The 13,853-nt window shown below is 37.0% G+C and overlaps 1 protein-coding gene across 4 annotated transcripts; it reads left to right on the top strand.

The window, feature by feature from the left end:
- Positions 1–2,870: 2,870 nt before the first annotated feature.
- Positions 2,871–11,820, top strand: LOC122079009. 4 transcript variants are annotated; one of them, XM_042645222.1, is made up of 7 exons: positions 2,871–3,157; positions 3,239–3,301; positions 3,409–3,528; positions 5,966–6,091; positions 6,202–6,286; positions 11,386–11,488; positions 11,581–11,820. In XM_042645222.1, exons 4-7 carry the CDS (start codon positions 5,975–5,977, stop codon positions 11,726–11,728), a joined length of 453 nt encoding a protein of 150 aa, XP_042501156.1. In that variant the 5' UTR covers positions 2,871–3,157; positions 3,239–3,301; positions 3,409–3,528; positions 5,966–5,974; the 3' UTR covers positions 11,729–11,820. The 4 variants fall into 4 exon arrangements, with proteins under 4 accessions (XP_042501156.1, XP_042501158.1, XP_042501155.1 ...); XM_042645224.1 differs by having other exon boundaries at positions 3,409–3,474; positions 11,581–11,819; XM_042645221.1 differs by having other exon boundaries at positions 2,872–3,157; positions 5,969–6,091; positions 11,581–11,819.
- The last annotated feature ends 2,033 nt before the right edge of the window (positions 11,821–13,853 follow it).

The raw sequence follows: 13,853 nt of genomic DNA, 5'->3' as shown, positions 1-13,853 counted from the left end.
ACCCGACCAATTTGGGCCCAATTAGGACCCGAGAAGTCGGATTGGTGGGTCAACTGATGGACAAGACACCCACTTGTCCTCCCTCGCCGCTCGACCCAGGAACCCTGCCTGGACTGGAAGGCCAGGACGGCCCACTGTTATTGCTTGCCTATCGAGCCAGCAGCTCTGCTTGGACAGGTGGGTCAGAAGCGACGGGCCAAGTTGACCCCCGGTCTTGCTTGCCAATCGAGCCAGCAGCCCACCTAGGACAGTCGGGCACTGGATTGGTGGGTTCGACCATTCCTAGGCACCCACCAATCAGAATCAGGATTTTACTGTTCTCTCCCATTCTTCATCCCACCTTGGGAAAACCACCACGGGTCGATTCGATCACATTTTCCACAAATTTAAGGCTTCAAATCATAATTCCACCCTAGATCTGAGGTTGATCCAAAGTCTTGAGCGTGGATCTTACCTCTTTGCTCAAGAACACCTCAAAATCCCAAATCTTCTCTTTAGCTCAAGAGATCAACAAATGCTTAACAAATCTTGCAAGTCTTCCTCTAAATCCTTCATAAACAACGTGTAAGACCTTTATTAAACCTTAGATTCACATTCTCAAGAGATAATAACAAGATCCAAAGGATTGTTACCAAAATCGAAGGGTTTCACTTGGGGTTTCATAAGGGTTTAAGGAATATGGACTTTACTCACCTCAAATCGTAGATCTCGAGATAAGTATTGTTAATCCGACGTCGAAATCGAAACATTCAACCTCGGTGATGCACAACAAGCATTTTCTCCTTCATTTCTTCCTTTTTCTTCCCTTCTCTCTCCTTTTCTCTCTTCTTTACTTTTCTTGCCCATCGTATAAAACAACAAATGTGGGGAAAGAAAGGTAATAAATGCTATTTATAGTGGGGTCAAAATATCTAAAGATTAGAGTGGTAGGTCGCAGTGGTGGGACCGAATAATTGAGATTTTCAATGGGGCTTGGCCCTCAACACGTATTTCACTCTCCATAACTGATTAACACTCGTACTTGACACAAAATATGGCTACGTACCTTTATTGTGTGTACATGGCTCGGTGATACGTGCAAGTGCATGGCTTGGGCACACGGACTTCTTTAGGCACCTACTCCAACTCATCTGGCCAACTTGAGTTCAGAGTCACCCTTGCCATCATGTTCCATAAGGTACTCGCCTCAGCTCGCTCAGGTTCTGGTCCTGCAAAACCAAATCGAATCAACCGGGAAATTAGACTAGGGTTAGAGAGTAGGTATCACATCTACCCCTAGAACTAATGCTCAGTGACTATTCAGTGGAAGTTGAGGTTGTGGATTGGACATGAAGGTTTGGTGAGAGAAGGACATCATCTCAAAATCTTGTGGGATTTTGACCATAGATTTTAAGGGTATGAATGCTCGTCAATTTTGCAAGGGATTGAACAAACTTTCCTTCCACCCTCTTAACAGCTCTACAAATCATGGAAATGTAATTATTCGACCTTGATCAACCGATCTATGTTACCTGAAGTAAATAACGTTCCCATTTTTTTTTGTCATTTTTTTATTTTTGTTATTTTTATTTATTTAAAAAAAAAAATTCTAGTAGCCTGAAGAAAGGTGTAAATGTATAAGTAATTTTGGTTTGTGAAATAGAAGAAGGTAAGGTTCCAGAACTATCCAACATTTACCATGGGCACGATAAGTCTCGGTTAAAAATTGCAATGATCCTTTTTTGTTTAACCACTTATCCTAAAGGATCGTAATTCATAAATCCTATTAACAGAGTTATTGTTATTATTATTATTATTATTATTATTATTATTATTATTATTATTATTATTATTATTATTATTATTATTATTATTATTATTTTACTTAAAATTGGGTTTCAATTTATTAATAGTACTTATGATATGATAGAACTTCTTGTGATTGTCATTATATTGCCTACTTTGCAACAACCCTTTGATCCTCTTTAGCACAGGTGTTGATTGTAGAGGGATCACTGGAAGAGATAACCAGCCCCCCTAGCACTTGAGAGTTGAGACGATCCAGGTCCTCTACAAATTTTAGTTTGTGCAATTCGGTGCAATATTGCCTTAGCACTCAACACCTGTTCAAGACCACATGGATGGTGAGGATTACTAGAGAGAATGGGTTTGCAAAATCATGACCTGATTTTGATTTTGACCCAAACCCACTCTACGTTTATGGATACTCTAATCCTCTTTCCCCCTTTGGAGCTGAAAAATAAAGATGGTCTAGGGATGTAAATGGATGGTCGAAAATTAATATTCGATTTGTGCTCGTATTCTTATAAGAGTATCCATATTCGGAAAACGCCTATCTGAAAACTATCCGAATCCGTCTGAAAAGTAAGCGGATACGAATGTGATAATCCTAGTTTCTGACCGATTATTATTCAATTTGTTTAGCTATCTGACGGTAACAGAATATTGGTATCCGTTTCTTCGAATCTATTTCTTCGATTATGATATTAAGTAAATATTAATTTTTATTACATAATAATAGTGTAGAAATATGTGATACTACTATGTGTCAATTTTTTTTTTTTTTAAAGAATGATATATACCAATCTAAAGGCTAGATTTAGTGACTTATTGTAGACCATAAGATGGAAAGAAGAAAGAAAACCTAAGGCCCATTTGATTTTGTTTTCAGAAATGTGTTTTTCTGTGCTTAAAAATGGAAAACACTTTCTCTTCCCTTTGATTTTTTGTTTTGTTGTACCCTTTTTTTTTTTTTTTTTTAAATAGGAATAGGAATTTACGCTTATTTTTGTTTATAGCAACAATGGAGAAACTAGTCAGACATATTATCCTGTTTTTTGAAATAATAAAGTTGCGTTTGGTAGTCATCTGAAAAATAAAGAAAAAAAAAAGGAAAAAAAAGAAAAAATGTCGTTCTACGAGAACAAAAAAAGCGGAATATAGTGTTTGATGAATTTGATATTTTTCGTTTAAAAAAAAAATGTCGTTCATGTTCCAACTTCCAACATTACCGTTTCTTCCAAACACCAAACAAAGGTGAACAATAGGGTAAACAGTTCCCAATAATTTTTCCCCTTTCCTCGTTTTCTTCCTTTTGCGCACAGATAGAATGGAAACCCTGTGAGAGGCTTCTCGGTTCCCTGTTCTGAACGCACAGGTATGCTTTTCGTTTTCTTCTTCTTCTACTCTCTTCCATCGTCTTCCCAACTTCGGTTCCTGAATTTTTTTTTTTTGGCAGCAAAACCCTGCTCTTGCGCAGAGGGAGAAGAGACCTTCTCCGCCTGCCCTGGTTCTGTAACAGGTATGACTCCTCCTCTCTTTTGTTCTCTCTTTCTACTTCTTCTACTCTCTTCCATCTTCTTCTCATCTTCGGTTTCTGTAATTGTTTTTTTTTTTTTTTTTTGGCAGAAAATCCTTCTCTCTCGCAGAGGGAGAATAGAATTCCTCTACACTCCGCCCTGGTACTGAAGACTGGTATGATTTCTCATACCTTTTATTCTCTCTTTTTGCTTCTCGACGAGCTCAACAGTAAGTACTTTGTTTGATTAGTTGTTTGATGGTAGGATTTAGTTGTTTGATGATAATTACTTTGTTTGAGTTGTTTGGGTTGTTATCTTGTTTAGGATCTTGTGCTGTAGGGATGGCAATGGGTGTGGGTTGGGACAATTATGGTGGAACAAGGCATGAAGCTCCATTGTAGCCTATTTTTGGATCCAATGATTTATTCAATTAAGAATGCTATTGCCTTGTTGCTTATGTGAGACTCAGTAAAGAGTGAGAGCTCTTGGGATTAGTGGGATTATGTGAGAAGGTGAATTTTAAAAGTTAAGTGGTTGTCTGATCTACCAGGTTATGGTCATTCTTCACAACCCTTCTTATAGTTCAACTCTTGCAAAGTTTAATGACCTTGATTGTATGAATTTGGGGAATTATCTTTTTTGTCTTTATATAGAAACACCATTGGATCCTCTCTCTATTTTTTCCACTTTTTTTTGTTACTGTTGTTCCTTTTTTTTTTTTGTGGGTATAATCAGTTGGATGATGTTGATGAGAGTTGGTCTATTATCTTATCTTGATGTGGGTATTCATATATGATTCATGTAGAGAACCATACTGTTAAGGGAGGAGGGAGCCTATATTTTCTTCTTTTATTGTGACATTTCAGGTTTCTATTTTTGGTGGTTTTCTTCCTATCAGAAATTGTGACTCTTTATTTTTAAAGTTTGAACTGTTACATGGCATGATTAAGAAGGAAGAATTCAAAATAAAGACAGCAATACTCTATAAAGAACCAATAAAATGCCGAAGAGAGAGAGAGAGGGAGAGAGAGAGAGAGAGAGAGAGAGAGAGAGAGAGAGAGAGAGAGAGAGAGAGAGAGAGAGAGAGAGAGAGAGAGAGAATATTTAAAGTAATAAAAGAGAGTAATTAGAAGAGAAGGTGAGGAATAGGCGAATAGATTACCTTAGATGCCCGTAAATACGTAAGTGTTGACAAAGTTGATCAATGAAACGATAAGTGAGAATTGAGATCCAAGAAGGGCAAAAGAAAAGATACGAAGACTTCTCCGCAAATAGGAAATTTGATTGACAAGTGATGAACCCGTTTCCTGTTTCTGTTAAGGTCAATTGTAAATACAAATCTGTATGTATATATACTAGAGCGGCAGCGAAGGAAAGTGAAAGAGATGCACTTACATGGATGCTAGAGGGCTTCAGCCGCAAACTGCCATACAAACTCTCTCTTCGAGCTAAGCTCAAACAACACAGATCTCTGCAACAGTCTTTCTCTTCCTTCTTTCCCAGGATTAGTTCGAAATTATCTCCTTATTTCTACAGACTCACAGAGCAAAACAAACTCAAAAAATGGTTATAAAGATTTCTGCAACAGTCTGGATTCTGGAACTCGCTTGCTCCAATCCTCTCTGTTATCTCGTCTCCAACAGCCTAGGAAGCTAAGCTTCCATCATTTCTGCACATAAATGATGGGAAGAAACAGAAACAGAAAAACTGTAACACCAACATTGGATTGATCAAAAATCTCGTAATCAATTCAAAAACAAAAAAGATTAACAAGCTAACAAGAAAGAAGTGAAGAGAAAATCACCGAACTCACCTTATGAGATGCACTTACATGGAAGTGAGACCGGGAGGCCGTGAGGTTAGTTTGGCCCTTGGGTGAGACCGTGAGACGGTGAGAGGCAGCAGAGCTGGAGCGGCTTTGAGCTGCGAGAAGAGTTTGGAGATGAAGAGAATGAGAGTCGAGGGATCTCTTAGGTTTTTAGTCAGTTGGATAAAAACATTATATACTTAGAATCGATCGCAGGTGAACAAGAACAAACCTAGGTAGGGATGTAAATGGATCGAATTCGGCTCGAATTGGATACTATCTGAATTCGAATCCGCTTATTAATCCATTATTTGAATCTGATCCATTTATCCGACCGGATACATAAAATGCTATGGAATTCGAATTCGTCTTTCTAAATGGTAACCATTAGTCCCCGATTTTTCTACCAAAGCGACATATGTTAAATATGTCAAAAACCATTCTTAAAAATTTTTAAAGCATTTTCAAAATTTAAAACCAAGAATATTTTGTCCACGTAATGCAATCGAAGCACCGAGAAAATATTGAAACGTAAGAAAATTGTACACTTTTTGTACAGTGCCTTTTTGTTTTCTATTCATCCAAACACAACCTCAGTATTAACAACCATGAAATACAAGAGGAAGGGCATGGAGGTGATTCGAACCCTAAGGGCTGTCCATACTATAAATCTCCTCAGAAATAATTCTCGCGATCCTCGCTGTGGATTTGATCCTTGGATCTCTTGCCCCAATACTTTCTCTGTTTCATTGTTCATTAGCTGCTATGATTACTGCCATTAGTGGCTGTTCAAACTCCCATTTCAACCTCAGGTTTCGATCTTCACTTAACTATAATTAACTCTTTGTTTTGTTGAAAGAAGAAGATTATGGCTTCTCGTTTCCAAGCAGCATCACTTGTTGCTTCTCCCTCTTATCCAAATTCCCTTGCATGGTCAGAGGAAAACCTAGTGGCTGTTGCTTCTGGACACCTTGTCACTATATTGGTATGTGTGGAGAGAAGAAAAATTTTCATTTGGAGTGAATGATCATTGAATATGATTTAGATTTTGTTTCCAAGTTATAATTTTTATCCATTTGGCTTTGTATGTTACAGAATCCGGCGTTGCCTTTTGGACCTCGAGGACTGATTAACATCCCCCCTGCAGAGCCCTTTCCTATTGGAGTAATAGAAAGAGAAGGCATGTTTTTTTTTCCTATTATAGTACTAAATTGCCTAGTTTCCATGAAAATATTCATTTTTAATCGATTTAATGCTTGTTTTAGGAAAATACTGATGGGAATCGATAAACCTAAATCGCATTCGTTTTACCTTTTACTTTTTTTCTTCTATGCATCTGTGATAATTGAACCTTTATGTGTCCACTTTACTATCATTTGTTTTAGGTAAATCATATATATAAGCATGCAGTTTACTGACAGAAAGGGAGAGATAACAAGGAGGAAAACATTGAGGTTCCAAATGATGCTTGCCTGGTAGAATGATACATGCGTCAAATGAAACAACTAGACCATAGATTATCTATTTGTCCAAAGAAGCCCTTGATATTTCTCGTTTGGCTGAATCCACCCATAATCTAACATATGATAAATCTAAAGCCATCATCAGTCAGTAGTGTACTTGCAAAGGCTTTTTGCAGTCCAAAGCCCATCTAGGAGGACCAATGAATTGCTCCAGGAGAGTCTCTCTCATGGGAAGGCTTGACATAGCATGGTATTCGGAGCAATTATCACTACTCTAATCCCCAAATATCAGGGTTTTCTGTTGCACATCTGTCAAAGTTTATCTTGTTGGTGTTCGCTACTGAAGGGGCCATTTTATTTTTGTATTAAAAGCATAGGCAAAAAGGTGAAGCATTTATGATATTTGATGATAGATTTATTGGTTGTGCCCAAATAGATTTGATCATGTGGCCCAATGAGCCACTCTGATGGTGATCATATCTACCTGTTACTCCCTTTCCTTCTTAAATTTTTCTTAAGTAATGCCATGGTGTGCGCTCTTTGTTAATGACAGAAATTAAATCAAATCGATAAAATTCACCCAAAAGATATTATTAGAAGAGACTATTTAAACCCCTGATGCAACACAAATGGATAAAAATCTTCTCATATGTCAAAAATTAAAATAAACAATTCAAGTTATTTAATCAAGACTGTGCAATAGAATACTAGGATCCCTATAAGAGAATAGAATGGAGGAGGGCTCTACAGAAGTTACCCAAGGATTTCAGTTTTCAACTAGAGTAAACAGAAACAGGGTGGTGATTACAAATAATGAGGTTCAGGTTTTTTGAACTAGTCTTTCAAAAACTTCAAGAGGTATGCTAACTTAACTGAAACAAACTCACATGGTCAGTAACTTCTCTATCTGAACAAAGTTACACGGGTTTGTGGGCATTGAGAACTTCGTTAAACAGGTGGATAAAAAGTAAAAATTAGTTTCCTAACTGGTGATTGGGCTGTGATGTCCATTAGGGTTCATGAGGCTCAGAAAATCTGTGAGGCTTACATTTAAAAAATATCGATGTGATAAGATTTAAAAAAAAAAAAAAAAAAAATAATAATAATACTAAATTGGTACTTGGGTTCCCATGATTTGCAAACTGGAAATTTTATTAAGTTGTAAAATTCTCGTCCCCATATTTAGAAGCATTTCTTGGACAAATTTTGGAATAAACAGATTTGGATAGTCTTGGACCTCTGCCCCTAGAACTAATGCTTAATGATTGTTCAGTGGAAGTTGGGGTTGTGGTTTGGGCAGGAATGTTTGCTGAGAAAGTACATCATCCCAACATCTTCCTTACATTGAAGTTCATACTATTGATGGTTACTTGTGCAGTTTTAACCATGGATTTTAAGGGTATAATTGCCTCCTCAATTTTGCAATGATTGAACAAACTTTCTTTCCACCCTCTTGAAAGCTAGAAAGGCGTAGAAGTATAAGTAATTTTGGTTGGTGTATTAGAATAGAAGGTATGGTTCCAGAACTACCTAATGTCGACTAGGATAGGTGGACTAACCATGCCTCAACTGCAGGATTTTGAATCAAAGAACAACCAATAAAAAAAGGCATAACAGTAGTACAGATTAAATCTGAATAAAACCAGATCTGGAACTCAATTCTGCCGAGTCCAGAAATCAGGAATTCTGAGATCAGGATATAGCTAGCTGGATAGGGTAGCTAGGAAACAGAACTAAGTCCAAATATCACTCAACAAACATAATCAGTCTTCAGATAATCAGCACATGCAAATCCAATTAATCGATCCCTGTTTCAGGTCTGAAATCAGAACCGATAGCACTACAGAACAAGAAAGTGGAGATTTCTTGTATCTCATCAACCACAGGTCAGAATGACCTGATATTTGGATCTGAGGAGGCCCTTAATGGGTGGATAGATCGGTCAAAATTATAACTCAAACCAAAGGCTGGAAGTACTTCAGGTCACAGAGAACCGATTGTGAAAACTAAGGAGATTCTGGGCAAAATTAGACTTTTAAATACCTGGTCTGTACAACAGTGTTAGAGCCTTTAGACAACCTTGAAGAAGAAGAAGAAGAAACACTTGAAGAAGATCCTCCTTGGCTTCCCACCGCAAGGAGTCGAATGGATCACACGCCAGTCCCTTGTAATGTGATCAAACGACATGCGAGTCCCTTGTAATGTGATCAAACACACAGTATACCCAGCAGAAGCATAACAGTGACAGCAGCAAGCAAGTTTTTAATTCATCAAATTGTGGGCTATAATGAGAGTCCTCTCATTTATTTATAATAGTGATGGGGGGTTACAATAATAGAAGCTAACTTTAGTTTCCAAAAACTGAAATAGGAAACTAAGTAAAAAGCAAATTCTCTAGTTACTAATTCTAGGAATAGAAACTAGGAAATAAGAAGTTCTGGAATTAGAAACCAATTAGGTACTGAAATTAGAAACTAAATAACCACATCTAAGCCCAAACTGTGGGCCTAAAGACTAGGCCTGGTCGACCCATACTAGCCACAGTCGACCCCTCTTCTTCCTCCTTGAATAGGTCTTCAATGCTGCATCACTACCTGGTGTTGACTGTGGGTACCAAGTCTCGGTTAAGAATGGCGATGATCATTTTTTGTTTAAAAAGGCATGCGGAAAGCACAAATGGAGTGGATCAACGACGGTAAATGAAGAATAAGGTAACGAAGTTGAGAAAAAGAAGGAAAAATCTCTAGGGCGGCGGGATGGGAAAAGAAACTGCTCCGAAATAAGAAATTGGGGTTCCCAATGCTTCCTCCATGGCCAACGAGATGCGCCAACCTCTGGATGCTTTAATCCTGAGTCCTAACCCCACAAGGTTCCGAGACGGAGCTTAGCCTAAGTCTCGGTCAAATGGCTCTAAGTCCTCTACTACCAAAATCATAGAATCTTGGTCATTATTTGAATAAATCACAAGATAGATAAGTTGGACTAAAACAGAATATTTGGAGTATTATTATCCCCAAAAAATAAAACCATTAAGAGTATAATTTAGTAAAAGTAGGGTTGAAATGGGATAATTAGTCTTCATGCTCTGAAGGGGCCTCAAGGTCATAACTTTCATTAACTAGTTTCAATCATAAAGAAGGGAGAGACTGAGGACGATGTAGAATTAGAATGAGGGCAAATGAAGTGGAGTGCTTCTGTAACATTGTGTGATCGACAGATTTTACTAAAATACTTGAAAGAAAATTTTGTAAGACAGCTACAAGACTGCCATGCTTTATGAAACTGAATGTTGAGCTATAAACAAAAAAAACATGAATAAACCAAGCTAAGATGGGAATGTTGGGATGGACGAGTGGTAAAACTAGATGAGATAAGAAATGGACACATTCAAAATGATTTAGTGTGGTTCAGATAGGTGATATTTTGATAGAAAAAATTGCTTGAGGTGGTTTAGGTATGTATGAAGAAGGATTTTTGGATGCAGCGGTAAAAAGGAGTGATGTGGAACAAGATTAGAGGAGCCAAAAAAAAAAAAAAAAAAAGAGAGGAAAAGGAGTTAGCTGAAATTGACTTGGAGAGAAGATACAAAAGGCTTTGGGTTAAAATGAAATATGGCTTTAAATAAAGTTGAATGATGAAACAGGATTTGTCAAGCTGACCCCATTTTGTTTGGATAAAAACCCTTGTTATGTTGTTGATAACTACAAGGTGGTTAGACCACAGATTTGTTTGGGCTATCTAGTCCTCTGTGATGTAATGAGTCTAAATACGTAGTGGTTGGGTGTTACAACCACTTATCCTAAAGCTTGAGCTGTTAAACAATGTCAACAACAATGTATATTAACACCCCCGCATGTGCATGCCTGTACACACATGGCCCTGCGCATGACACATACTCAGGTAGAAACACCATCACGAGGCACTGAGGGGAGGAAGTGTCAGGGAACCCTATTACATTTCCCAGGTATCAAATACTCGACCTCCCTGCTCTGCTCTAATACCATGTTACAACCGCTTATTCTAAACGCTTGAGCTGCTAACTAGAAGAATGTGTACCTTAACTAAACATTGTGGGACTCATTTCATAGCAAGGATTGAATCACTCGATATTCTTGGCTTTGGATATATATATTTTTTTTCAGATCTAGAGTCCTGTGATTGTCACCACCCCTAAAACATGAAGGATTTTTCTTATAAGTTTTTTTACAATAATATTTGAGAGGAAAAATTCAAATCAGGATAATACACTGCCAAAGGATCTGGATACTGAAATTTGTGGACAGTGTTGCCTAAGTAATTCAGAAGGTTAATAGAGAAAATATTCTGGTGGCCTTCACCTGTACCCTATTTCATTGAATAGTTATCTCCTCTCTCCTTTGGGGAGCCTGTGGCACAATGGTTAAGTTGCACTATTGCAACATGTTGATCACAGGTTCAAACCTAGGAAACAACCTCTCCTACGAAGCAGGGGGTAAGGCTGCGTACATTTGCCCCTCCCAGACCCTGCAGGAGTGGGAACCTCGTGCATTGTGTTGCTCTTTTTTAGTTATCTACTCTCTCCATTCTCCAAAGATCTCTTGTTTTGGGTTGAAAGTATTTTCCACTTTTAAACATCCTTCTGGGCCTTGTATATAATAGGTTGTAGAAGGGTTTTTATTTTTTTTTTTGCAAAATTCATTTTCCTTATAAAATTTGAAAAAAAAAAAAAATCATTATGATTACTCATTGTAGAATGAAATTGTGAATTTAACTTTCAATAATATTCTGTCATTTCTAACAGTTTCTTCACATATGCTGTGTCTTGATGTATTTGTAGATCTACTTACTGGATGTTTAATGCCCACAATTTTATCGCGTGACACTCGTTTTTGTGTTCGATCAATTTCATGGTCTCATCCAGGATTGGCTCCTAACTCAGGGTATGATGAATAAATTACACTTGGTATCTTAATATTAGATGTCTTGGCTCAGCTACTTCTGTTTTGGATGAACATTATTGAATTTCCTGCAGATGCTTGCTTGCTGTTTGTACTAGAGAAGGTCGTGTGAAGCTTTATCGTCAACCTTTTTGTGAGTTTCGTGCTGAGTGGGTAGAGGTATGCATCAGGAAAGCATTATTTAGTATTAATATCAAGTGGCGAATAACATTCTTACCTTAGGCTCCATCTACTCAAGTGAAATTAATCTAAAAAAGAAGGGAAGTGAGATTAATCTTTAAAAAAAATGGAAATTTTTGTACTCATGATTGCTTAACTAACTTAAAATCTTATGAAATATGGTAGTTAAACTTTTCAAATGGATTCCCTAGGCCAATTATATTTTCCTGCTCTAATTCAAGTCATTTGGTTGAAAACTGAAAAGTGAAGTAGGATTCAGTTTCTATTTAACTTATTTTTTTGTGTTACTTAGTTACACAATGATTGCTGATGATGGTTCAAAATTTTCTATTTTGTTGTTGTTTTAGTTTCATTTCCTTGCCTTGACCTTACTTCCAACTGGTCAGAGCCATGAATTAGTGTGCTGATTGGTATTAATAACAACAATAACAACAAACTCAGCCTTTTCCCAACTTTATGGGGTCAGCTGATTGGTATTAGCATTTTATTAATATAGTCATGTTAGCTGATATCGGTTATCAATATAATTGCTATATTTTCTCATTTTATTTATTTTTCCTTTTCTCTTTTAAGCTATAAAGCGAGTAGGATAGATGAAATCCTACCACTTGAATTAATCTCTTTTCCCATCCTCATCGAAGGGAGAAGCTAAGAGGGAACACTAAATCTTGGAGTGAACTTCTAAATTTCTAATAGAGAAATCAGAAATGTAACAAACAAGAAACTATTAGTCACAACTGCACTATGTTTTAAATTATATATTGGAAAAGGAAAAGAATAGAACTAGAACTTGACACTAAAAACTTTTGGGGCCTTTTTAGGTAAACCTAATCGCACCCCAATGGAAAGCGGGTTAGTAAAATCCAACTCTGAGCCTAATTAGGTGCGCAAATGGTTGTTCTGTTACTTGAATTGGCAAGTTTGGTTTGGTAGGACTTGTCATTCTTGGCTGTAAATAATATAAAAAAGAAGAGAAGAGCAAAGAGATGGCTGTAACCTTGGAGTCACAACCTTGTGTTGAGACTCCTAGTTCATTCAATATATATAATAGTAACATGTGACATAACTCTATTAAGGGCATAAAAGGAAATAAAGGACATAAAAAGAAAACAAATATAAAGTTACTGTTCATGGGTATTGTTCACGTGAACAGTGCTGTGAACCCCCTCAATCAATAACTTTGAATACTCCCCCTCAAGATGGAGCATATATGTTAATCAAGCATAGTTTGTTAGAAGTATAATCAAGGTTCGAAATCTTGTTTTTGTTTGTTTCAGTTGACTATTTCGGTGGTCAAATGGCCATATTTTGACATGAAACTTGGTGGGTAACTTATTTTAAGGTTAATAAACATGCTTAGAACATAAAAATGCAAAAATATTAGGATATGACATTGTTTTAGAGTTGCACCTTTGTTTGGCAGCAACCGTCGAACTGTTCTGAAAATTTTACCTGGTTTTGGAGAAAGAACTTTACCTTTCCTAGGCTTTGAATGTGTAGATCTTGTAGGAGTCCATTGGAAGTCAAAATATGTGATGATGTGGCTAATTAGAGGCTTGTTGGAGAGTTGGAGTGTTTTTCTTTCAAAATATGCAAATGGAACCGAAACCACCGAGACAGGTGAGACTGAGTCGAAATTTTGATCGAAATACCGAAATTTTGACCGAGATATGGTATTTATAACACATGGAATGTATCGAGACAAGCGAGATACTGAAATGATACCGAAATTTCGACTGAAATATTGTACAAATGTTATTTTGGGCCTTATTTTGTTTCCGAAAAAAAAAAAACCGAAATTCAAAATTTTCGCCGAAATTTCACCGAGATTTCGAACCATGAGTATAATCAACTCTACCATTCCCAAGAGACTCAGTAAAATCATCTGCTAGTTCTGTGTGAACATGACTTGTAGAGATAACTTCTTGCTGTAGCTTTTCTCGAACAAAATGGCAATCAACCTCAATATGTTTCGTTCTCTTATGGAACACTGGATTTGATGCAATATGAATAGCAACTTGGTTATCACACCACAACTGCATAGGAGAGGTACTTTCAGACCCAAGCTCAATAAAAAATTGCTTCACCCACATCAACTTTGGCTCTGTATTTTTATCGATATACAATTTTAATAAATAGTGAATAAACATAAAGACATGTCTTAGAT

This window comes from Macadamia integrifolia, chromosome 5, assembly GCF_013358625.1.
Source record: "Macadamia integrifolia cultivar HAES 741 chromosome 5, SCU_Mint_v3, whole genome shotgun sequence".
NCBI lineage: Eukaryota > Viridiplantae > Streptophyta > Magnoliopsida > Proteales > Proteaceae > Macadamia > Macadamia integrifolia.
Note: the sequence above shows the minus strand (reverse complement) of the source record. Positions and strands in the feature narration are given on the sequence as shown.

Coding starts and splice junctions, on each gene's coding strand:
- LOC122079009 (XM_042645222.1), top strand. CDS start 5,975: ATGGCTTCTCGTTTCCAAGCAGCATCACTTGTTGCTTCTCCCTCTTAT. Junction 6,287..11,385: donor TGGAGTAATAGAAAGAGAAG/GCATGTTTTTTT, acceptor ATGTATTTGTAG/ATCTACTTACTGGATGTTTA. Junction 11,489..11,580: donor GGATTGGCTCCTAACTCAGG/GTATGATGAATA, acceptor AATTTCCTGCAG/ATGCTTGCTTGCTGTTTGTA.